This window comes from Siphateles boraxobius, unplaced genomic scaffold (genome assembly GCF_051911475.1).
Source record: "Siphateles boraxobius isolate OS27281-9 unplaced genomic scaffold, OSU_SipBor_1 24, whole genome shotgun sequence".
NCBI classification, from domain to species: Eukaryota; Metazoa; Chordata; class Actinopteri; order Cypriniformes; family Leuciscidae; genus Siphateles; species Siphateles boraxobius.
The window spans coordinates 17,921,530-17,945,611 of record NW_027508855.1 but is presented as its reverse complement, the minus strand read 5'-3'; the positions used below and the strand labels follow the sequence as shown (position 1 = coordinate 17,945,611).

Sequence of the window (24,082 nt, the reverse complement as noted above, 5' to 3'; positions counted from 1 at the left end):
TTGCTACCTGTCCGAGAAGCCGTAGAGGTTCTTAAGGTGTTGTTTGAGCACTAGCAGTAACAGTATGCCCTGTGAAGCCCTAGCGAAGTCCAGGAGAGGAGATGCGTCATCAGGGAGACGCTCCATGACAGCATCAGCATCCTCGAGGTCAGACTCAGAATCTGACTCTGACTGCTTGGTAACCTCAATGGGCTTAGGCTTCCTAACTCGCTGCCCTTCCTCATCCTCCTCATAATCATCGCCGTCGAATTCTTCATCTCCACTGTTCCTTTCTCTCTCCTCGTTCTGCTCTCCCCTTTCCTCCTCCGCACCGTTCTGCTGCTGCTGCGGCTGTGGTTGCTGATGTCGTCGCCGTCGTCGTCTCCTTTTCCTGCTCTTCCTGCCTGGGACCTTAATGAGAGACTGGTACAAAAACAGCTCGTTTAGAAATCATGGTGGAATTTCTCTCACAACCATCCATGATTCAAATGTGTGAAAGTGTGTCATAACCAATGTGTTAAAGCTAGTAATAACGGTAACAATCTCTTGAGTAAGACAGAAAGTGAAAAAATTGTTTTTGGAGCAAAAAACCTTGACGAACATTATACAAGCATGTTATAAGCTATGGACAAATGTTTTTTTCATTCAATTTGATAACTTTTTCATAAAACTAAAAAAATAATAATAGTACTTTTTCTACTACTACTAATAATGGTTCAATATCATTATTTAAATAATTAAAAATATAAACAAATCAAATACTATCATTGCAATAATACTAATGTACTGTAAAAGTAGCAATAATCATGTTATAACAGTACAATAAAAATACTACGTTTTATGGCTGTCTTGATTTCTTTGCTTTCAAACATTGCGTTTTAAAATGCACATTATAAGTGATCCAAACTCAGAGCAGATGCGGAGATGAGCTTGTGTGAAGCAGCCTTTAAGCTTTAAATCTTTGTCGCTGCACGTTGTCAGTGGCTGACGGTGAGGTCGCTAGTGGGCGTTCCCACTACTAGTTGCCTACTAACGTTCATGAATATGCCATGTTGTAAACATATAATTGTTTTTTTTTTTGACAAAAGCATAAATATTAATGGAATCAGAAAACAAAATGCTTAATATTAAAGATGAACGAGAAATAATGAGTGCTCTTTGCCATCACAGCTATTTATCTGCATTGAAAGCACACGCAGTGCCGGTCTATCTGGGTTCACAAAATCATTCAGGCTTGGAGTCAGCATGCAGTGTATGTATCGTATGAGACATCATACATTTTAGGGAACTTGTTGACCAAAATTAACTTCTCTATCTTGCCATCAACACTCCACTACATGATGTAGTGATGGATCACGTGCACTTCACTCCTATTGGCTTTCGTTCCTAAAAGTCAGTTCATTTGCATAAAATTAAACGCGTCTCAATTTTGTCACGCCAACATCCTTTCCCCAACTGTCACCAGTAAAATCGCCAGCTCTCCATTGAAATGAATGGGATCATGTCAGTTTGTCACTGGTAGAGTGAACAGGGCTTTACTCTGAACTGAGCTGCTCCGAGACACTGGATCACGAGTTGCTTGCGTGTAAATGAACAGTGTTGTGCTTCAGTCTGAAATCATACTTTATGTTGGAAAGTACAGACACCCATATAAATACGAAAGAAAAAAATAACTGATTATAAGGGGATTTAAAGGAAGCATATTGAACAGCTTATTTGTTTGTTTCCATAAACTTTTTTACACAATCATAATTACATTTTTCAGGACTATTTTCCACTTTCTGACCTTTAAAATTAAATGGGCCATTTATGAAGCTGTGCCTGTAAGACTTCTAAGTAAATGTCTTCTATGCAACAGGGTTTTGCTACGTTCACTACGAGGCTGTGAGTTTGCACTGCCCCATCCTTCAAATACAGCTTCTTCATAGAGCTGGATTACACACTGACACAGGCTCACAAAACAATCAGTGCTGAAATGTGCTGCACAAACTGTTAGACACAAGCACTTGAGCACGTTTACCTCCTTAAATGACTGCAGCAGGTTGCTGCCTGATACAGACAGGGTGATGTCTATATGATGCATGATGAACAGCGGCTCCTCCTGACTCTGATAGGGGAAGTAGGCCAGATTATCAGCGACGAACAACAGCATGCTCACCTCCATCTTCTGCTCGGACAGAGAGAGAGAGAGAGAGACAGATGGAAAAGGTCAGTCTCAACATCACAACAAAGAGCCACTGACAGGGAGAGACAGACACACAAAGGCTGCTAACCGAGCTGTCGTCGAAGAGATTGAGCAGAGCGATGAGGAACGCTCGCCGGTGTTGTCTGTTTGCACGGACCATGCTGTAGAGGTGGGAACATTGAGCAGAATTGTTCTCGTCCTGACGGAAACCACGGATCACAGATCCTGATGATGCCCAGATGGCCTGCTGCACTTGGTACGACATCTTCATTCCTGCTACAGCCTTCATCTGTAGACAAAATAAATAAATAAACCAGCTATACATTAATCTAATTCTATGACATACATATACGTGTATATAAAATGTAATTATACTACTATACAAGATACCATAAAACCATTACAGGTTGGTTTAACCTAGATACTTCTCAGTATATTGTGGTATCCCATGGTACATTCTTCCAATGCATTTGATTAATTGGGGAATAGTGAACTGGAATCCAGTTTATGAATATGACATGTGTCAAGGTGTGCAGATTGATGCTCACATGGATAAATCCAGTGTACTTCTTATCAATCTCCACCAGCTGCTGGTCCGCTTTGTTCCTCATGGTGGGCTCTGGGTCCGTCCCCATGGCGATCAGATATGGCACACACTGTGTTTGGAAGGAGGAAGGAAAAGTGACAAGTCCATGTTAGATGCACGTTCTACAGCCAAGGTTGTGACAGTGATGAGTAGGCCCACACCCAACCTACACTTTTTTTCTTTTCTTTTTTTTTTAAATTTCCTGTGTTGATTGTGGGAAAACAAATCTGTGGAATGGATTTAAATCCATTAAAATTTGTTAAATAGAACATTGCACTCTTAATCGTTGCTGAAAGAAAGACCAAATCAGTCAAATGAATTTATGGGAGAACATTTATATACACTACCGTTCAAAAGTTTGGTGTCAGTAAGTCTTTTTTTGTGAAAGAAATTCAAACTTTTACATAGCAAGCTTAAATATTAAATTGCATGAAATTACAAATAACACAATTGGAAATGGCAAGATTATCAAAAAATTTATCAAAATTGATAGTAAAGCCATTCATAATGCTGTTCTTTTTAACTTTATTATCAAAGAATCCAGAAAAGAAATGCATCAGGGTTTCCACAAAATTACTAAGCAGCACAGCTGTTTTCAACATTGATAACACGAAATGTTTAAGTGGCAAATCAGCATATTAGAATGATTTCTGAAGGATCATGTGACACTGAAGACTGCAGTAACGATGCTGAAAATTCAGCTTTGATCACAGGAATAAATTAAATTTGAAAATGTATTCAAATAGAAAACTTGTTTTGAATTTAAATATTTCACAATATTACCGTTTTTACAGAGCATTGGTGAGCATTAAAAAAAATCCTTGATTGGTAACGCATTTCAAAAACAAACTGCACATTTAACCAATACATCTTAATATGGATAAGGTTAAAAAAACCAACATGCAAAGGGCTGGGCTTCATAGAAGTTAAAATTCTGTGCAGGACAAGTAATGACATTAATGCTGGGTTTATAATGTATGTATTGCTGTATGAGGGTGTGTGTACCTGTACGGGGTGTATGAGTCCCTGGCTGAGGGTCAGAGCAATGACATTGAGGGCGAAGTGTCGTACGCTGGACTGCGTGTGGAAGAAAGACTCTAGCACCTGCTTCAAATAAAGCTGCATGATGGAACTGCTCATACCAGAGGAGATGTCCCCCATCTCTTTCAGATCTTCCTGTTTTGACATTTTCTGCCCTGAAAAAATAGAAACACAAGCTTTCTTTAAGGGTGGAGTTTTATAGAACATTATGCAAGATTGTATCTTGCTTTTGCGTCAACATCAATTACGTCACGGCGTTAGCTGGAGGCAAAACAAAGAGAAAACTGGAGGCAGCCAATACAAACCAGCACAGATTCGGCTAAATAAGGAGCTTAAAATGTCGTCTTGGGTGCCAGAATCGACTGAGTAGAGGCTCCAATTTGAAATTTTATTGCATAATCTTTTCGAATCTATTGTGATTATTTGTGAATCATCTGACTGACATCATGACTGTATGTACATTGTAGTGATTGATTGCGACTAGACCTTTTTGAAGAACCTGGTAAGAAAGAATAATCAAATACATAAAGTTAAAAAATTAATTTGCTGTATCTGGAATTTTTATTTCTTCAAAATATTTACATCTGACAATTTACAATGACAATTGCACTGAAATGTCTGTGTCTGTGAAATATCTGAATATTTACAATGACAATTGCACTGAAATGTCATTTTCTGGCCTTGGCGCTGGCTAGGCAGAACTTCGGATCATACCACACAAGTCTTGTACGTGACAATCTGGTCCCTTCCGTTAAAGTTAACTTTTTCAAATAACAACCGCGGTCCTGGACAGTGAGTGACCTTGTTACATTAAGATAAATCGTATTTTGAATTTTCTCCAGTCATTGTAAAAAAAAAAAAAAAAAAAAAAACTTGCTAACTAGCGCCAGAGGAATCTTTTTGTCTCCACCTAAGCTCCGCACACAAAAAACATCACAATGTTTACTAACTGAAAAGGGGTATATATTGGATCCAGTTATGGTGTTAACCTCAAAATCATACTGGCAAATGTTGAGCCACAGCACTGCCCTATGAATGATCACTTACACTCTCTGTCTGCCTCTTGCATCCGAGAGTCCTCCTCTTGGAGATACATCTGGAGGTTCTTCAACACCTGGATCTTGAGTGTGATGGAGCACCGCTTATCAGACAGGAGCCCGTTATACAGAGACTTCACCTCTGGAACGAACATCTGACTCGGGTGCATGATGAAAAGGAACCCTGCAGAATGCAAGAAAGAGAGATAAAGGTTAAAAGATTTATGTATCATTCAGTAATTAAAACATTGCTATGATACAATACATAAAATTATTCTGACAAAAATTGGTTCTGTAACAAAAAGCTGAAAAAGTAAACAATTGTGTTGTTACTGTTGACTAAAATTAAAGAGGCTATATGAAGAATTCAGAAACTCTTGTTATTAGCAACACTAGTGGCCGTTAAGTGAACTGCAGCCAGCAAGTTATTACATTTTAAAATATAAAAATGTCAAAAACACGCAAAAACACTGAATGAGTCATCTTACCCAACCCAATGATGGCTTTGCATCTGACTTCCTCATCCTCATGATTAGTGAAGTACAGTAACAATTCCAAAACCTTTTCCTTTATCACAACCTGTAAATAATGCAAGATTCCAGGATTAATAACAGATTGACTATTTGTAACAAGTGATCTTGAGTTTAAAAAAGCTAAATATATAATGCAAATATTATTAATGTTTTTATTTTTATCTTAGAATGCACGTTTTATCTTAGAGTGCAGTTTAAAGTGAAAATTGCTGTTGCTAATGCTAATGAGTTAAAGAGCAAACAACTACATGGCTACAGCTGCATGTAAACTACAACACGTGTATAATTATTTATAGTTACGTATGGTGAAAGGTTGCGATACCTTAGTGGTGCCCTTGAACTGCTCGTAGTCGAAGTCAAAGTGTCTGCAGAGAGCTCCCACAGTGAAGAGAGATCTGAGCAGGGCTGCTTTGGTGGCAGCCAGTGCGATGTTGTTCGTACCCTCCTGATGCTGTAACTTTAGCTTAGTCAGAGCCCCATAATAACGGTTAAAACAGGCCCATACAAATTTATAATTATGAGTCACTTTATTCACTATTGCACCCAAACAGCTCACACAGTACTGGACAACCTGTGCAAAAAAGAGAAAGAGAGATAGAACTTAGTGATATGTTCATTCATTCAAACCAGTAGTTAATACAATTTAAGATTAATGACCCTTAGCAAGAGAGCACTTTCACCACTACTTTAAAAAGGTACACAAAAGACTCTTTTTATTTTAAGTACCTCAAATGTTAATTCAGTTATGTGATTTAAATTTAAAGTTGGTGAGTGTACATCACTTACGGTCATGCCGTATTTTAAGATGAGCTTCATCAGGTCTTCTTCAATGGTGGTCAGGAAGTTCTCACTGGGGTGATCCATCAGAGGAATTACCAGCTCCAAGATCTTCGCAACATTACAAATCACCATGAAGTCACTCTGAGACTGAAAATGACAAAAACAAATGCATTATGCATAAACTCATAAATGAGAACCTTCTGACACGTGTACCTTGGCACAATATCACTAGGAATATATATGGCCACTAGATGGCAGAATGACCATGACAGAATTAAATATTGCACTGTAGAAAGTGGTGCTTAGCAGTTGCCGCTTGCAGAGAGGAAGTGAGCACTTACACTGCACTTGGTGGTGAGGTAGGGCTGCATAGTCATTGCGTGCTTGACCATCAACTGAGCTCTGATCTTACTGAACAGATACAGCGTGGTGATGCATGCGACCAACCTCGTCGAGTTCACACTCTTATGCTCTGCACAAAGACAGCATCACAAGAGAAAATTAATTTATTTTGGGGGGAAATTACATATTATTAAACTAGCAAGAACAACTTTAAGATCACAAACAAACGGTAGGGCAAGTTCTTTCTATTGATTTGATAGATCATGACTGCTCAACTGATTGTGAATTCAGGTGCATTACATTAGTGTATTAACTATGTATTCAATAATGTATTCAAACAAAAATTACATTAAATACAACAACAAACACCCTATTGGAAAAAACAAACGAAAACTAAAAGCAATGCGTAAAGATTTCTAGAAATGTGGTTTAAAATCAAAATTTACATTGTTTGAGGAGAGAACAAAAATTTCAAAGTACTTTTCGGCCATATAAATATCAGCAACAGCACCAAATTACATATTTTTGCTCAACTAGGGAATCTAAATAAAACGGATGTTTTTTTCATCCTTGAGTATAAGCTTCATATTCCCATTTTATCATATTATATGAGGCATAAAAATATATTTTCATTCAAGTACAGTAGTATGTGCGTACCTGCAAGTGCCTCTTCATATTTGAGGATGTGCTCCACAAGATTGTCCACTAACTGCACACAGGCCTTCCTGGCTGGTTTATAGGAAGAATCCTCCTCAGACTTTAAAAGCTAGAGAAAACAAAACACAGAAAATTGAAGCACTACAAGCCTCCAAACTAGAGGCGGGCAGATGGAAAAACAAACACTTACGTTCTGCAGGAGCTGCTCAAACCAGTCATAGCCAGTGTCCTTACAGGCAGCGACCTGAGGCAAAGAAAAGAATAAGATCAGTTTCAGGATAAAGCACTATTTCAAAGAAAAGCCATTTTCACACTAGAGCTTTTGGTTCAGACAAGTCCGTTTGACACTGATCTGATCGATTTGAGTGAAAGCTGCTTTATTAATTTCAGTGTGCACCAAACTCGAGTCCACTTGAAAACAAGGGTTAGGGTACAAATACTATGAACGAATCAGTAAAGCGAGACTGATGCCCTACAAAAAGAGCAGCAATTGCATTTCCTTGTTGCTGATGTCTCCGGAGAAATTGCCTTCAGAGAGCAGCTCATATTTCCTGCATATCTAGCAAAGTATCTGTTCCAGACAGATTGAAGCACCACTAGAACGTCTTATGTTTTGGTAATTGGTAGTAAAGCCAAAGAGATAAAAACATGCCTTCTCCAGTGTTACCAAGCTACAAGGACAAACAGCTGCCGGGGGTTCTCACACTGATGATGCAAACATACTGTGATTTAGACCCAAATTATACAAGTGTAAAAAAAGACACCTGCAGGGGCACAGATGGAATCGAACTTGTGGTCAGACCAAACAAATATATAAATAAATATACAAATAAACAAACAAACACACACACATATATATATATATATATATATTATATAAAGTGTGAAAAAGCCTAAGAGTGATATACTTACCACATCAGTGATGTTGAGAATCTTCCTATTCATTGTCTCTTTGTCATGGCTGGCTGTGGGTGTAAACCACAGCTTCTGGAATGTCTCATTCACTAGTTTCTGCAGGGAGGAAAAGATAGTTCAGCTCAAACCTATCACAACAAAGTTTAGCACAGTGGTTTTCATGCAAAACAAAGCAGAGAACATGACTGTACCTTGATGCCCTCCTCGTCATTGACCCTGCGGATCATCTTCACGCACATCTCGGTGATCTTACTGAAGCTGGGCTGCTCTAAACAGATGTCTCTCAGAATCTTGATCACCCTTTTTCTCACGCTGATACCAGTGTCCTGAAGAGACCGCAAACAAACACTTTAAATATCTCACATATTACATGAACAATGACAAAATATTAGGAAAAACACCCCAGAATGTGAACAATGATAAAAAATATTAGGAAAAAAACCCCAGAATGTGCCCCAGACACAAAAGTACATATTTTTAACATCAAGGGTTTAGGCAAAAATGTACGTGCAATGTATAAAGGGAAAGTACATATCTTAGGCCCTTCAATGGATCACCATTAATTCTAACCAATTTTATTTACATTTTTGTCCTCGCTAGTTCATTTTAAATGGTCCTACAGTGTGCCAAAAGGATTTTTTAAATTACAAATATTGGCTATATTTATAAATTAATATGAGGTCATAAAACTGCATGCACAATAACAAAAATAAACAGTAAAATAATTAGAAACTATATACACACACACACATACATACAGTTTTAGGGTCTGTACTTTTTTAATGATTTTAATAACAATACTCCAGTCACATGATCCTTAAGAAATCATTATATATGCTGCTCAATATTTTTGTGGGAACTGTGATATAATATTGATTCTTTGATAAATAGAAAGTTCAAAAGAACAGTATATATTTGCAACAGAAATCTTCAGCAACATTATAAATGTCTTTATGGTCACTTTTGATCAATTTAATGCATCCTTGCTAAATAAAAGTATTAACCGATTACCATTCAAAATGCCATTACCATTATATATTGTGTATACACAAACATATACATATATTGTTTTATATGGAAAGAGGTCCAAACCTTTACATTGTGCTGCTTTAACTATCAGACAGGTAGTGTCTTAAAATCATACCAATATCCTCTCGATGAGCATGTCGTAGTACTGCTCTGTCAGCTGAGGTCGACTCAACACAAACCGTCCGAGCAGCTCGACGGCTGCTTCCCTCACACTGGTGGAGTTATCCATCAACCGCCCATGAACACCACGCTGCATATCAGACTACACAAGACACACATACCAAATAAAAGATATGAACATTCAACTCTGACAGAATTACCAATAGTTTTGTGTTGCCAGTTTTAATTGAGTTGCATTCCTTACCCTGGCCAGTATACTGGGGTCAACTGCCACCACCTCAGAGAGACACTTCATGGCTTTGGTCCTGACGGCTATGGCACTCTCCCCTAAAACTCTCAGAATCTAGAAATAAAGACATTACAAAAATGAAAATGCACTCTATGCATAACCATTTACATGCATTTAAACTGCTCCCCACACACACACACACACACACACACACACACACAATAGTGCTGGGAAGTATAAATCTTTTAGCAAATAAGTAACCACTCAAAGATGTTTATCCCTCTTTCAAAGAGATTAAATAGATTGGGTTAAAAGTTGTTTCACACACACAAAGTAACTTAAAAATACTTTATTACTTTAATACTTGTTATTTTGAATCTTTTGCTCTTTATCACAAGAGGCACATTAACGCCAGTTGGAAACGGATTATGCCTACATATTAGACCCATCTTCTCACCTGTGTCAGGTAGATGTCAAAGCTCTGAGAGAAGGGTCTGGTGGAGGCCAGATAGCGTACGATAAGGCAGGAGTCCTCATAGTCCACGTTGTCTGAATTCATCCTGTCAGAAGTTTTATTTTTCATTAATACCACAATCCAATCCATATTACAGTCTTGATCAAGACAGGATGGGCAACATAATTTAAGCACAAATTCATGTATGGTAATACCTGAGAGTAGTAAATTGATTGGGAGTTGATTTAACGACAGAGTGAAGGAATTTCTTGCGGGTTTCGGCACGCTGCATGATGTCTCCGGTAGCCTGGAGCTCTTTGGCGTGATGCGTCCCCTCCGAGTCATCCTCCTTTTGATTCTGACTCCTCATGGCCTTCTCAGCCTCTGTAGTGCAGTCTCTGAACCACTGAGCGATGTAAAATTTGCGTGCAAACTACAATACAAATACAGATTAAGGAATGTTGACATGGAGGATTATGGGTAGAGAAAAAAAAAGCATAGAAAACGCATGTACCAAACAGTAAATCATTTACTATACAAACTATTCACTAGATAGATTGTGATAGATGCTATCAGTAAAATGTTAATTTTGTGCATGTCTCTTTTATTACAACTAATAATAATAATAATAATAATTCACAATAATTATATATGAAACCAAACAAATTAATTCTCTTATACTTAGCAAAAATGCTCTTACATCTACCAAATTGTACTTATAAACATATAAGCAGAAGCTACACTATAAAACATTTTTTTTTTAAGAGTCATGCATTTCTAAATTTTTGACTAGTACTGTTATTTCTAGGTGTTACATTAACCACAGGCAACCTTGCTAGATGTTGACACCTGACCATAGAAAAACTCATATCGGCTGAACACAACTCTACACAAATGACTGGGCATGAAAAACATCTTAGTTGAACTCACAGTGAGGGCAGGGTCTGTTTCTGCATTCTCATTCATATAACCCAGCAGAGCTTTCTGCAGCCGCTGAGTCTCGTCTCCTTCTGTGCCCTAAAGACACATACAAGGACCATTTAATAAAAAAAACAGTGTAAAGTAGAATGTTTATAAGATGTAGTTTACAAGCACCAGCATGTGTATTTTGAAGTAAGGTGTGTATACCTCTCTGACGATGCAGTCGATGGCTTTTTGGTCCATCCTGCTGGTGACTGAATCTTTCCTCAATCTGGCTGCTACGGTACCCAGATAATCCAGTGATGCCACCCTCAGTGCCATCTCTGTCTGCTTATTACTGAATTGGTGCACCTAGGGACAGATTATGAAGGGTCAAGGTTCACTGAAAAAGAATATGTTTCACTGAATGCACTGTTGTGGTATTTTCTTACATTACTCAAATTATGTTTGTCAAACAAATGCTACAAACAAATAAAATTAAATTTATTTTGCAACTATTTATTTGAACTATTTGGTATGTCATAAATCTCACAAATCATCCAAAGCTCCATTATAAACTCCTACAAGTTCATAAATATGCATGCAGTTTCATGTTTAGCAAAGATGGGGAAGTTAAATATATATTATTTATTTTAATAAATAATTTTATAATATTTATAATATTTTAAAAATATAAAACATAATATTAAATTGTAACATACCATTATTATTATTGTATAAAATATATTTTTAAATTATACATTTTGTAATTATTATTTTATTTTACTTATGCAACTATAATTGGTATGACAATCTCACAAATCACGCAAAGCTCCATCATAAAGTCCTTAGGGTTCATAAATATTCATTAATTTCATGTTTAGCACGGATGGGGAAGTTAGAGCTCCGTTGCAGACAAAGTGATTGGCTATGATCTGTTCTTACCAGTAATCTACCCAGAAGGCTCAGCAGTAATTCAGAGGCGGGCCACTCGGGTTTGTTGACAGTAGACAGCAGGTCCTGCACAAAGTTCTCAAACAGCGGCCTGTAGTCTTCCTCACCCTGTTTACTGCCGCACCTGAGATGTAGTTACAACAGATATAAATATTGAGTACTGCAAGAACCACATACACTCATATCACAAAGTAAAAAAAGATAATGGAAAGGATGTTCTGACTTCTTGAGGAATACAGTGAGGAAGTTCTGAGCCGTCCGTCTGGCTGTTTCATACGAGTTGGTGATAAACACATCATCGTCAACCTGAAAAATGGATTAATCCATATTGTTAACAGCCTGTAATCTACACCAGAGTTTATGGTGTTAGTAAAAATGCAAGACTAGTTTAAGAGGTGTTGAATGAGTAACTGGTACCTTCCTGTGATCGTCTTCAGAGTCTTTGTCACAGGGCAGATGGACCACGCACTGGATTAGTTGCAGGACCAGAGCACTAACCATCTGAATGTATATGGGCTCACCCTCTGCATCACTACTGTTCAACCTAAACACAGACAGAATCGACATGCAAGAAATGCTTGTTTATCACAGATCAGTTTAGGGAGAGCTGCAATGAATAGAAGGCGTCATATCAGTACCTGAAGTTCCTGAGACTGCGTTTGCTGGTGGGCAGTCTGGCCAAAGAGGTAAAGATCTCCTCTAAAATTAACTGTCTGTGCTTCTCGTAACGAGAGAAGACCTGAGCCACAGAGAGAGAAACAACAGAATGCCTCCATTAGTGTCAGGATTTGAGAAGAATATACAAAAAAACCTGAGAAGTGTGAACAAAGTAGGAATCAATTGACAATGCAAACATACTGTCCTTGAACGAGTAAATAAAACAGTTGTTGAAGGTAAAGTATGTAGTTTCTGTGACACTAGTGTCACCTAGACAAACAAGTTCAAACAACCTTGCAAACATCACAAACATAGCTTGAATGGTTGCTTGTGAAGGCATGTCTCAACAGGTAAAAGTAGGCTGCTTTCAACAAAAGGTACAACATATCAGGAATAATTTTAGCTGTGTTACCACTCGGCTAACACTCGGTATAGAGCGAACGCGAGCGTCTCGCTTATAAACCCATCCCATGTAACGCATCAGCCATGGTCCCACAACGGCTAAACACCCTCTGGCTCCGCCTGCTACAGTAACTGTGCGTTCACACCGCCGCCGGCGAGAGCGTCAAAGTGGCCGGAAGTCATTCATTGTCAATGAGAGCCGGCGGCGAGCTCCGGCGAGAGCGGCGCGGCGTGTCTTGGACGGTGAGAGCGGCGAGGAGAGTTGAAGTCAGGTCAACTTTATGGTAATAAGGAATGACGCGGTTCGGCGGCAACCGGCGGCAACCAATCGGAATATAGAGGTGCTCCGTTTGAGAGGAGTCCAGAGAACGCAGTCCTGTAAACTTTGGTTCCGACCACATTAGTTCCCAAGCAAAATTGAGGAGGTTGATCATTTGAATTTGATAAGGCGCGCAACACTAGTATTTATAGGCAATATTTTCGCGCTAGAACGCTTGTTTTTCAGCGGGAATGCAAATTATAATAGCACTTAACCATGAACACAAAAGCCACACCACACAATGGCTTTTAATTTGTTTATTTCATTAGCAAACATGTCACTATAATTGTTACGTTTTTTCCATCGATCAATTTTCTGCAAAAATAACGATCGACATGCTTGTTTGCTTTGTGGCCCCTTTAAATACAGTTGTAAAAAAGACCACGCGTTCGATCTACGTCAGAGCATCACAGCGTTCACGAATCTTTCCACGGCGTCGCTGGCAGGGCGGCGAGAGCGGCTCTCGCCGGCGGCGGTGTGAACGTACGTAAGCCAAGCCCCAAACTCTTGCTATAGGTTGAGCTGGAATTGTTTAAATCACGACATAAAAATAATAGTATGACATTTTCTTTAGTCGAAAAAAAAAAATACTGTCATTAATACAAAATTAGCATTTACGGAAGAAAATCAAAATGGGTGATTTTGGGGGGTGGGGGGGCTAAACAAATTCGATATCATACTAATGAAATAAAAAATTAATTTTTTTAATTAAATCATGCAAAGTAGTTTAATGGCTGGTAAGCAATATTTATTCCCAATTTTCTTAAATGTTGAGAAACGTATTTAATGCATGATAGACCGAATGCAGTGTTTTACTGCTAATCTAAGAAAACATACCGCCGTCACCAGCTTTATGGCACAGAGCTGCAGCTCACTGACATTCTCCACAAAGAAAGGAGTGATGCCCATTGAAGAGACCTGCAGAAGAACAAAAACACTATCAAAATCATAGAGTGATGCAACATGTAATAAATGGCAAGAATTTAGAGAGTATACACAAGTACACGGCACCGATCAGTTCCTACCTGCAATATTGTTGTATCAGTCATTAGCTGAATTTCCAGCAGCTCTGAGATGTTGCTAACCACGTCACACACTTTGTTATAGAGCATGACAATGACTCTCTGCTTGGCGGTGGAACACTTGGCTCGCTTTGCTCTGGAGCTGAGCAAGGAACCTGAAACCACACATCGTTCATACCACATGAAGATGTTATTTAGTAGTTCATTTACAAATAAAAACATTTAATTTCATTTATTACAACAATAGCAGTAAATACCAATGGAAAATATCTTGGATGATCATTTTTAATTTATTTGTGATTATTTTTTATAATTAAGGTGTCAAACAATTAAATGCAACATACTGTCTTTTATTTTACTTGGAGGGTACCCCTAAAGACTTTTGTAAATAAAAAGTGCACTCATAATATTTATGAATAGGAGAAAGTGCAATACGCAATATGGTGGAATAAGACCCGAAGCTGCCAAAGCTCCGGTTGCTATAGAAAAAAGTCATTGTTCTGAAACGTGTGCTTATGATGTGCACTGGCTGGGCTAGCCTGTAAAATAAACTTTTTAACGCCATTTGAGCATTAATAAAAACATTTATGGGACAGTTCCGTTCAGATTTTGTTGCTGATTTGAAATATGTTATTTAATTTTGACTTCGGCAAGCGGTTTTGGAGATTTCGGGATTCCCCCAATCAAGTACATAGGTCTTGGATGCCAATGTGTTGCAAATATGGCTGCCGAGTGAACAGACTTTCCCTTAAAAAGGACTTTGGTAACTTTTTAAATACATTTTTCAAACAGTTCATTCAGGCGAATAGTGAATAGGTTTAGAGCAAAAAAATGTTTGATTATTGTAACTCTGTACCATTTTAGACATCAGCCTCGGTGTGAACAGGCCCTCAAGTGTCTCACCTCCTTTAGGGTTGACTCTGTAGACTGGATCATACTGCGGGTAAAGAGTGTTCTGCAGGTGGAACTTAGTGTACTGCAGAACTCTCTCGATCACATCCTCAATGTACACGGCTTTGGGCATGTGAGATGATGTCATGATGTTCAGTGCTGTCAGACACGCATCCGCTGATTTGGTCACACGCTCCATAATGAGATCCCGCCAGAGCCGCTCCTCGTCCTCTCCCTCATTATCCTGATGAAGACCAGAGGAGACAAGAGTGAGCAGTGGATTAAAAGTAAAGGCATCATTTAAAGTATGAAAGTGTCACCCAAGAGACAAATATGAATAAAGGAACAAAGTGCTGTTTACAAGGTTCATGAGAGTAGAAAGACTGGCTCCATCCAGAATGTTCTTCTCCAGGAGGTTCAACAGTTTCACCAGTTTATCAGAAGGAATCTGGGCATTAGAGGAAAAATACAACAGAATATGAGGTATACAGCTAAAGTTGACATGTTACAAACAACAGGAAATGTCTTGCTTTTTTAGCATTTAGCATGTTTCTGTGTACTAAATAAATATATTCTACACATTATTGAGTCTTCACAAGATTTGGTTAAGAGATAAGATGGAAAATGGTCATTAAATACAGTTGTGTTTGTTTAGAAAACATCTGAGCCTTGTAAAAGAAGGCTTTTCTTTTTTTTTTACAAAAAAAATCTCCTTTGTAAAAGCTTTGAAGCATAAATTGTCCTCACTTTAGATGAGCTCACAAAAATAGTTAACTGACAACTACTAAATGTTTTATAACTACCTGAATTAATCATAAAATTACAGTAGGAATACATGTTAATAAAGCATTTATTAACCCACTGAGTACCTATTAATATATTTCTAAATAATATGTATAAATGTACATTTAAATAGTGTATTAATCATTTACTTGCACTTTCTAAATGATCTTATGAACCACTGACAACTCGTAAATAACTGGTTTGTAAATAATGTAATACATAATTTAGAAATGATAAAATGATCATTAATAAAGTATGAAAATGCAATTATTAAACATTATAAATATGCTTATAAATCAAGAATAATGCATTTATAGCTAATTTTAAACTGCTTATTAATTACTATTAATGCTTTATAAATGATGAATTATTTACTAATGCTTAACCAATGATTCATATGATGCAGTTATTATAAAGTGATACCTCCACTGAATATAATCCAGAATAAGACAACTTTAAAGACCCTATAAAGGCTTGTCTGGTTTGGGGAAGGGACATTCTCATTCTACAAAACTATTCCACTTTAAACAAGACATCAATATTTTCGGTCCATTTTCCCAAGAAACAGAGTGTAAACTAAATGTTTTTAAAATTTTAGTACACTATCATATAAATGGCCTTTATAGATGCACTACTATACAGATTTCCCATAGACATGGGCAAGCCTAAACCCCACAAAACTTTGAGTCAAATTTAATGGGTTTTTCATCACCGCATAAAAGAGGATGTATCTCTTACCCTGCAGGTGATGCCCATGGCTTTTATCTTAGCAGATTCACTGCCCAATTCATTTAGCTGCTGTTTCCCCAACAACATCTCCTGAGGGATCTCATCATCATCTGAGAACACACAAACACATGAAGAGACTACATTACTCAAAAACTGAAAGTTTCAGAATCTACAACAACAAAACACTGATATATTGACCCTACCCTGAGCAGTAAAGTCCACATCCTCGAGATTCTCAAAGATGTTGTCAATACTCAACGAGAACCTCTTAAAAGTGGACGAATCCATCATTTCTGGTGGAGAATGGAAAAAAATCAAGTGGGATTTAATGAGCTTCATTCTGACAGGGAAAATTCAGTGCAATAATGAAAGGGTGAAAGGGTTTACCTTCAGGTGTTAGCTTAGGCTCATATGCTTTCCTCTTCTTCTGCTTCTCTTTTGTCTTTAAACGTCTTGCAACTGAAAGAATACAAATAGACAAATCAACCACTAGTGGACCATTTCAGCAAAATCTTAAATATGATGACGCTGTAGCTTCACTCATTTTTGGAGCAGAGCTTTTAATTCATTATTAAATTCTAATGGAGACTGAATTGTTTTTCAGTAAATTGATCAAAAGTGGCAGTAAAGATATATACCATGTTATAAAAGAGTTTCATTTCAAATAAATCCTGTTTTTTTTACTTTGTTCAAAGAACTCTGAAATAAAGTATTTCAGTTTCCACAAATATATTTAGCAGCACAGCTGTTTTCAACATTGGTAATAACAAATGTTGAGCCGCAAATCAGCATATTAGACTGATTTCTCAAGGATCATGTGACACTGAAGACTGGAGTAATGATGCTGAAAAATCAGCTTTGATCACAGAAATAAATTACATTTTAAAATATATTCAAATAGAAAACAGTATTTTGAAATTGTATTATGTTCACAATATTGCTATTTTTACTGCATTTTTGATCAAATACATGCAGTCTTGGTGAGCATAAGAGAATTCTGTCAAAAAAATATATTTTTTAAATCTTACCAACCTCAAACTTTTGAATGGTAGTGTTTATAATGCAACTAACGTGCAGATAAAGGCATTAATACATTCTAATGGAGACTGGATTATTTTCTGCTAACCATCGCTAAGGCTGGGAGGAGGAGAATCTTCATCAGATTCATCGTATCGGCTGCCTGAGCCTCTGCGTGCGTCGAAATTTCCTCTTCGATGTTCTCCTGAACTCCTCCGGTCTCGATCCTCAAACTCCCACGCTCTATCGCGCTCCTTCTTCTGACGTTTACGAGATGCTGGGGCAGAAAACAGTGGCAGAATTTTTTTGACTTGACTGAACAATTGACTGATTATTTTGAATTATGAATTTCCATCCACACTGTAAAAAATTATTGATTGAAGTTGTAAATAAAACAAAAAATATTGGAGTACCTTTTACAAGAAAATAATATAAAGGTCCATCTACTTCGAAAATTTAAATTTGTGTTAATTGCTGTTTTTAAAAAACATTTCACTACGAAATTGATGGTAAATTTCACAAATAATTAAATTCTACTAAAATTTTAAAAAATGCAATGCAATAATGAGGCATCAGTTTACTCAAATAGGTGAAATTATCATCACATAGGGATGTGCCCAAAGTTCGAATACTTTATTCAGATAGGAAAGGATCATGAATAACGCATTATACGGAGCCCCTAAAGGGGCATGCAGTTAATTTAAATTGCAATTTAAATTTGTTGCCACGGGTAAAAAAAAATTCTGTGGGTTAAAGGTCGCTCCCTTTTCCCTGATTGAAAAAATATGAGACGCACAAAACTTTTGCATTCTCTTAGTTAATGATATTTTCTATTATTTGCTGGCATCAGAGAACCGCTATTAAGATGAGGAACATTGAAATCGCTTTTGAATGCTTTCTCTAATTCGCAATCACACGTTCTCTTTGTATAAGGATTGGCGGTACTGACCACATATTTTCAAGATATTTATAAATGATGCTCAGGATATGTTGCGCATCTCTCCTTGCTCTCTTCACGTGATAAGTGAAATCTGACTCTGCAGCTCGTGCTGTATAAAACAGACACTTTCAGTGTCCGTTGTATAACTGAACAAAATGCTTCTTAATTCTATAAAAATGCGAAACGACAGTGAGGTCCATCACGGCACCGCCAAGTAATGTAATCTGTGTACGGCCAAAACCGTGTGTAACAGACTACAGCAGCAAGACTAATAATGTCCTTTCAGAGGCTCTGTATAATGTGTTATTCACTTATTTTGAATTGGAGATAGATAGTGAAGGAAATTCAGTCAACAAGTGTCCAGCATGCATGTGAACCATCAATATGGTTCAAAAAGCATCTCAGGATGCACCTCATTAAATTAGTATTGTGAAACATTGTATCTTGACTTGGTATTCCTCTTTGTGCTGGAGTTGACAGTGATCATTGATGTGGTAGAAAGCAGTGCTACTCACCGAAACCCTCGTCTTCTGAGCTGTCCTCCGCATATTTAGGCTTCTCGTTTACAGTGCTGCGTTTGCGCTTGTTCATCTTCACCCGCTCACACAGGGGCATGGTGGACTCGATCTCTGCCAGCAGCTCAGGAGGAAGATCCTTCAGCACGGAAGGGTCTATTCCACCTGTGCACAAAAGACTTACATTCAACTTACACTAAAATTAAGCATACATCATTTATTTTGTTTAACACGTTTATTTTGTCATCATTTGCTCTATCCAGCAAAGTATCTCAGATTGAAGGACAATTCTCACAAAACTATTTTCTACAAGCTTACAAGGTACATTTGTGTCTTTCTAAAAAAGGAAACTTGGAGACTCCAAAAGGACACCTAATCACCAAATGACATTAGTTCATCTAAATCCTAGATTTATGCACACCAAAGAACACGTGGGAAAAAAAACATTACAGGACAAAACTTTACAGAATTCAGTGTACAGTATGTGTACAGTGCAACAGCAAAGTGCTTGTTTACATTTTAGACATGGCAAGATGTGATACTGAGCAGAACCACATGGAGATGGAAAAAAATAAAACCTAAACCAACTGCCTTGACCTGACTGTGTGTTATACTACCGTACACACAACGGATCCATTCAGAATTACTAAACACAGCAACATACACGAGTCATAACAGATAAAATGTTTGTGGCAACAATGTACTGAATGAACTGAAATGTGTCTGCATAAATACAAAAGCGATATCAGTGCATCTAGAGTGCAAATACATAGCTTGTTTTGCAAATCAATAATAACAGACTCGCACATTCTTACTGTACACTGCAATAGTCTTTACATTGAATACAAATCTCATCCATCAAAACTTTACCAGCAAGAAGCTGTTTGATTTATCCAGCAGAGAAACATAGTTTGTCTCTGATCTGGCCACACAGCGGTGGGATGTTTTTACGATCTGTTCGGTCTGTATTTTACACAGTGCGATGCGTGATGCCTCGCGCTCTTCAGAGACAATCACAGAATATGTCAGAGCTTGTGTTTTAAAGCTAAACAGCCATTGGAGGAACAATTCATTGAAAAATGTCCACGGGTCACTGTTCTCTCTGCCATCTCTGATATAATAAGCCTGGTTTTCTTTACATTAGTGCTGTTTTGGACTGATTGTTTGAATGCACTCACTTACTGGATAATTGAACCGAAAACTTTCCCTGAGTTAAAATGTTCGGATCAGGTGAAATCTAAAAATCTAAAAATAAAAGCTAATTCAAAATACTAAAAAAACAATAAAATAACACTGATCATAATCTTACCAATAGCAATTCAATAATCAAAAACCATCAGCTTTTACAAATTATTTAGTATTACTTTTAGAAATCTACATAAATAACTAAATACAACCATTTATTTAATAGAACAACAATTACAGTTTTTCCTTTATATATTCTGTATTTCTAACCCATCACACAACAAAGTCTGGCTATATAAATGAGACACTATTAGGTGACATCCACTTACAAGAGCCATTTCAAAGTGTTAAAAAAACAACAAAGCGGTAATGGTTCAGCTCTTACTAGCTGGAAAACCGAAGAAACATTGTGCATAACCGACCTCACACAAATAGCCAAGTAATATATCTCCCTGCCTGGCTGTTCGTCCAATTCAAAAGGAAAAACCATCATGATGTTCTCAGAGTGAGAAACCGTCATTCAAACTGGAATGAGAAAATATAAAAAGGAGTTCCCCTACCTTTCCCAGATCTCCCAGAGGAGAGTCTGTTCTTGCCGGACTTGGAGCCACGTGAGTCTCTCTCTCTCATGAGCCTCTGCACTTCATCTATGGAGAGTTTCTGCAGAACGACCACAGGCTTGACGCTCTTCTTCACGTCCATCTCTGGTTCTAGTCTCTCCAGCCGCACACACGGCTGCTTCCAGCCTTCTGGAAGATCTCCGCCTCCGTGATCTCCCCCTTTTCTGATTTTGGGAATGGTGAAGTTCTTAAGCGCTCCCGAACTGGTGTTTTCACCCAGCATGTATGGAGGAAGTTCGACCGGTTTACTCCCCGACTGAGCGGCTCGCTGTGTGCTGACGTCAGCGTGCCGACCTTCAGGTCTGTGTTTCTGCCGTGGGGTATCAGGCTGCTTGTCATCATGCCGATGCCGGTGTTCTGGAGCGTGGTCGTGCTTGTGTTTAACGGGCTTCGGGGTGACGCCCTCCTGCGGCTCCTGAGGCCAGCGCTGAGCCTCGCTGGCAGGGATAGGCATGCCCATGCACGCATCCTCCACTCTTCCCGCTTGCTCCAAACTCACTTGCAGGCCCGGGCGGCTGGCACTGGTGCCCGCAGCACTGGCCTCTTGAGGGGCCAGCCTGTGCCCTGCGTTAGCCCCTCCTCCCCCACCTGGAGCCCCAGAGCCTGAACCAGCTGTTCCAGCTGCGCCAGGCTCCTGCGGGTGGGAGTCCTGTTTAAAGTCTCGCTTCTTCAAAGGCTTATCTACAGAGAGAAAGTGACATGTACGGGACATTGAATCTCACGTGTCCCAGTAATAGTTTACCCCCAAATTCTCCTTTAATAACAAGAATAATTCCTATTATTTTTACTGTGATGGTTATTTTTATTATGAAAATATGGGGAGGAAAAAAATTATGTCAAAATACAGCAAAGCCCTTTTATTTTTCCAGAATGCAATTTCTTCTTTCTAATTTGTATTTGTGCATCTTTGCAGTTACTCTACCATTGCAAAGTTGTTGTTTGTTTAAATAAATGAATACTTCTATTCCGCAAGGTCACAGTAAATTGATCAAGAGTGACAATTTAAGGATGCTCATAATTAACTGGTTAACCGACATTAAGAATTTTGACGATTAATACTATGAATCAATGGAGTTAAACTATCAGTTAAATGGTTTAAAAAGTAATTTAAGATATTTTAAAACATAAAAAAATAAGCTACCCATATAAAATAGTGTTTTGGAGAAAAAAACAAGAAGCGTACAAGTCACATTGAATTATTACAAAAAAATTATGTAAAGCGAAAGGATTACAAATATTATAATATAAACATAGCAAGGCTATTTTAGTTCACCTCACTCCACAACAAATCCTTTAAATTGAGCTGTATTCAGAACAGAACAAGAATGAAAAATAAGTAGCATTATAAACGTCAATCCAAAAAGAAATTTACAGTGGTGGTTGATTATGATTTCACTTTTCTAACTTTAGTTAGTGTGTAATGTTGCGGTTTGAGCATAAACAACATCTGCAAAGTTACAACGTTCAAAGTTCAAAACAAAGGAAGATATTTGCTTTTAATGATTTTTTTTAAGGACTACAACAAACGGCTGGTAGAGACAAAACGACATTCCTCCTGGGTTAGTGACATCACTAACCCCTAAAATTTACATTAACCCCGCCCCCGGGAACACACAGTTCGTTTGTAGTAGAGCACATTTGCAGTGTTTCCCCTACAATGTATTCAGTAGCGGCGCAGCGCAACGACAGACGCCACGGGAGAGCAAGCGCTTGTGGAAAGGAAAAAGCAGTACGAACAGAGCACTTATTTCAAAGATGTGAACAATAGTGTATTGCTGAACAGTTTGTTCAGCCTAAACAGAGTTCAGGGATGATTGCTATATCAGTAACCATGTGCCATTTTTCAAGATTCATTTATCTGCACAAATATTAGTTTTGAAGACAACGCGTTTAATAATGATTAATGATCCTACATCATACCTTTGTCCTGCACCTCTTTAGCGCTACGGTCCGTTTCCATGGCTGCTTCACTTTCCATCCTTTCTATTGCGGCAAGAGCCTCCACAAGTTCTCCTTCTGGGTCTGAGCCCGGGTACATTCCCCCAAGCTCCACCTCCACTGGCCTCGCCCGTGACTGCCTCAGGATCAGCTTAGTGTGAGTTAGTGTGTCTTTTCCCGGTGAGCCCACAATATCATACACCGCAGCCTTATCGGCAGTGTCCCGCTCTCCCTCATTAGGCTTCAGACCGCGCTGCTTATCCGGGGAGCCCAGATGCATGTCTTGAGCTCCATCACATGGAGGGGTGTAAGGTGGAGATGACTGCAGTATGTGAGACGTGAAACCCGTCCTTATCTGATCCTAACAGTTTACAGAGAAAAACACAATCAGGAGTTACTTTTCTTATACTGCATGTGACCACCAAATGATTTAGTTAATCACAGTCATTTCTGACATGTAATAAATTCCCACAAAAAAGTAAGACAATTATTCATCTTAAAGTCAAAGCCAAATAATCATAAAAAAATGTAAAACTGATCATTAATTATCATAATCACAATTATTTCTTAGACAATTACTCATCAGCCAAATTTCATAACCATGACAGCCCTAGAAGTTCTACCTTATTCTCTTGAACATTTCTCATGCCTCCTGGAATCATCGGACTTGCTACTGAACCTGGGGAAAAAACAGAATGATATCTAAATGAGCCAGAAAACTGAGAAAGATCACGATCCATGGAAGAGTTGCTGTATAGGGCTGCCTGTGTGTGTGTGTGTGTGTGTGTGTGTGTGTGTGTGTGTGTGTGTGTGTGTGTGTGTGTGTGTGTGTGCAGACCTTGCTGTAGGTGCTGGTGTTGACTGTAGGCTGGAGGGTGTGGGTACTGTCTGTAACCAGTAGCAGGGCTCTGGGGGGCATATGGGCTGGGCACTGGGCTGCTCTGCTGAGGCAGAAACCGTCCACCAGAACCAGACTGCCCTGCCACAAAACGCCTATCATAAGAAACAGGAGAGGACACTGTCAACAAAGAGACTACTAAACCTTCTCGTCAACACTGAATTGTTAAAAAATAATTAACATCAATTTTTTATTTAAAATAATTTTTCTTCATAACAAGAAAGAAAATGAAAGGGTAGCCAAATGAAATGTATGACTACCAAGCTGATAATATTTTACGTTAAAAAAAAATCTGATTGGAATGTTAATTTCAGATTATAATAATAATAATATTAATAATAGTTATTATTGGTAAATTAAATACCTAAATAAGGGGTTTTCCTGCCTAAAAACAAAGCGGAGATGATACTTGTGCTTTGCCTTCA

The 24,082-nt window shown here is 38.2% G+C and overlaps 1 protein-coding gene across 2 annotated transcripts in view; it reads right to left on the bottom strand.

Moving 5' to 3' along the window:
• The window catches only part of nipbla (NIPBL cohesin loading factor a), a 40,851-nt gene that overhangs the window by 4,726 nt on the left and 12,043 nt on the right, over positions 1–24,082 (bottom strand). For both annotated transcript variants that reach the window (XM_077241765.1, XM_077241766.1), the window contains exons 6-42: positions 23,598–23,752; positions 23,383–23,438; positions 22,742–23,120; positions 20,762–21,502; positions 19,017–19,181; positions 17,671–17,838; positions 16,932–17,003; positions 16,748–16,837; positions 16,554–16,654; positions 15,394–15,480; positions 15,045–15,276; positions 14,145–14,296; positions 13,957–14,037; positions 12,380–12,480; positions 12,159–12,285; positions 11,965–12,047; positions 11,733–11,865; positions 11,016–11,159; positions 10,818–10,904; positions 10,103–10,320; positions 9,891–9,993; positions 9,449–9,547; positions 9,200–9,346; positions 8,247–8,381; positions 8,053–8,151; positions 7,331–7,384; positions 7,141–7,249; positions 6,483–6,613; positions 6,148–6,288; positions 5,684–5,932; positions 5,317–5,407; positions 4,839–5,012; positions 3,756–3,946; positions 2,713–2,820; positions 2,253–2,453; positions 2,000–2,146; positions 8–402 (exon numbers count right to left, since the gene is read on the bottom strand). In XM_077241765.1, coding sequence (XP_077097880.1) covers positions 8–402; positions 2,000–2,146; positions 2,253–2,453; positions 2,713–2,820; positions 3,756–3,946; positions 4,839–5,012; positions 5,317–5,407; positions 5,684–5,932; positions 6,148–6,288; positions 6,483–6,613; positions 7,141–7,249; positions 7,331–7,384; positions 8,053–8,151; positions 8,247–8,381; positions 9,200–9,346; positions 9,449–9,547; positions 9,891–9,993; positions 10,103–10,320; positions 10,818–10,904; positions 11,016–11,159; positions 11,733–11,865; positions 11,965–12,047; positions 12,159–12,285; positions 12,380–12,480; positions 13,957–14,037; positions 14,145–14,296; positions 15,045–15,276; positions 15,394–15,480; positions 16,554–16,654; positions 16,748–16,837; positions 16,932–17,003; positions 17,671–17,838; positions 19,017–19,181; positions 20,762–21,502; positions 22,742–23,120; positions 23,383–23,438; positions 23,598–23,752 — 5,946 coding nt within the window. The remainder of the gene's footprint in view (positions 1–7; positions 403–1,999; positions 2,147–2,252; positions 2,454–2,712; positions 2,821–3,755; positions 3,947–4,838; positions 5,013–5,316; positions 5,408–5,683; positions 5,933–6,147; positions 6,289–6,482; positions 6,614–7,140; positions 7,250–7,330; positions 7,385–8,052; positions 8,152–8,246; positions 8,382–9,199; positions 9,347–9,448; positions 9,548–9,890; positions 9,994–10,102; positions 10,321–10,817; positions 10,905–11,015; positions 11,160–11,732; positions 11,866–11,964; positions 12,048–12,158; positions 12,286–12,379; positions 12,481–13,956; positions 14,038–14,144; positions 14,297–15,044; positions 15,277–15,393; positions 15,481–16,553; positions 16,655–16,747; positions 16,838–16,931; positions 17,004–17,670; positions 17,839–19,016; positions 19,182–20,761; positions 21,503–22,741; positions 23,121–23,382; positions 23,439–23,597; positions 23,753–24,082) is intronic.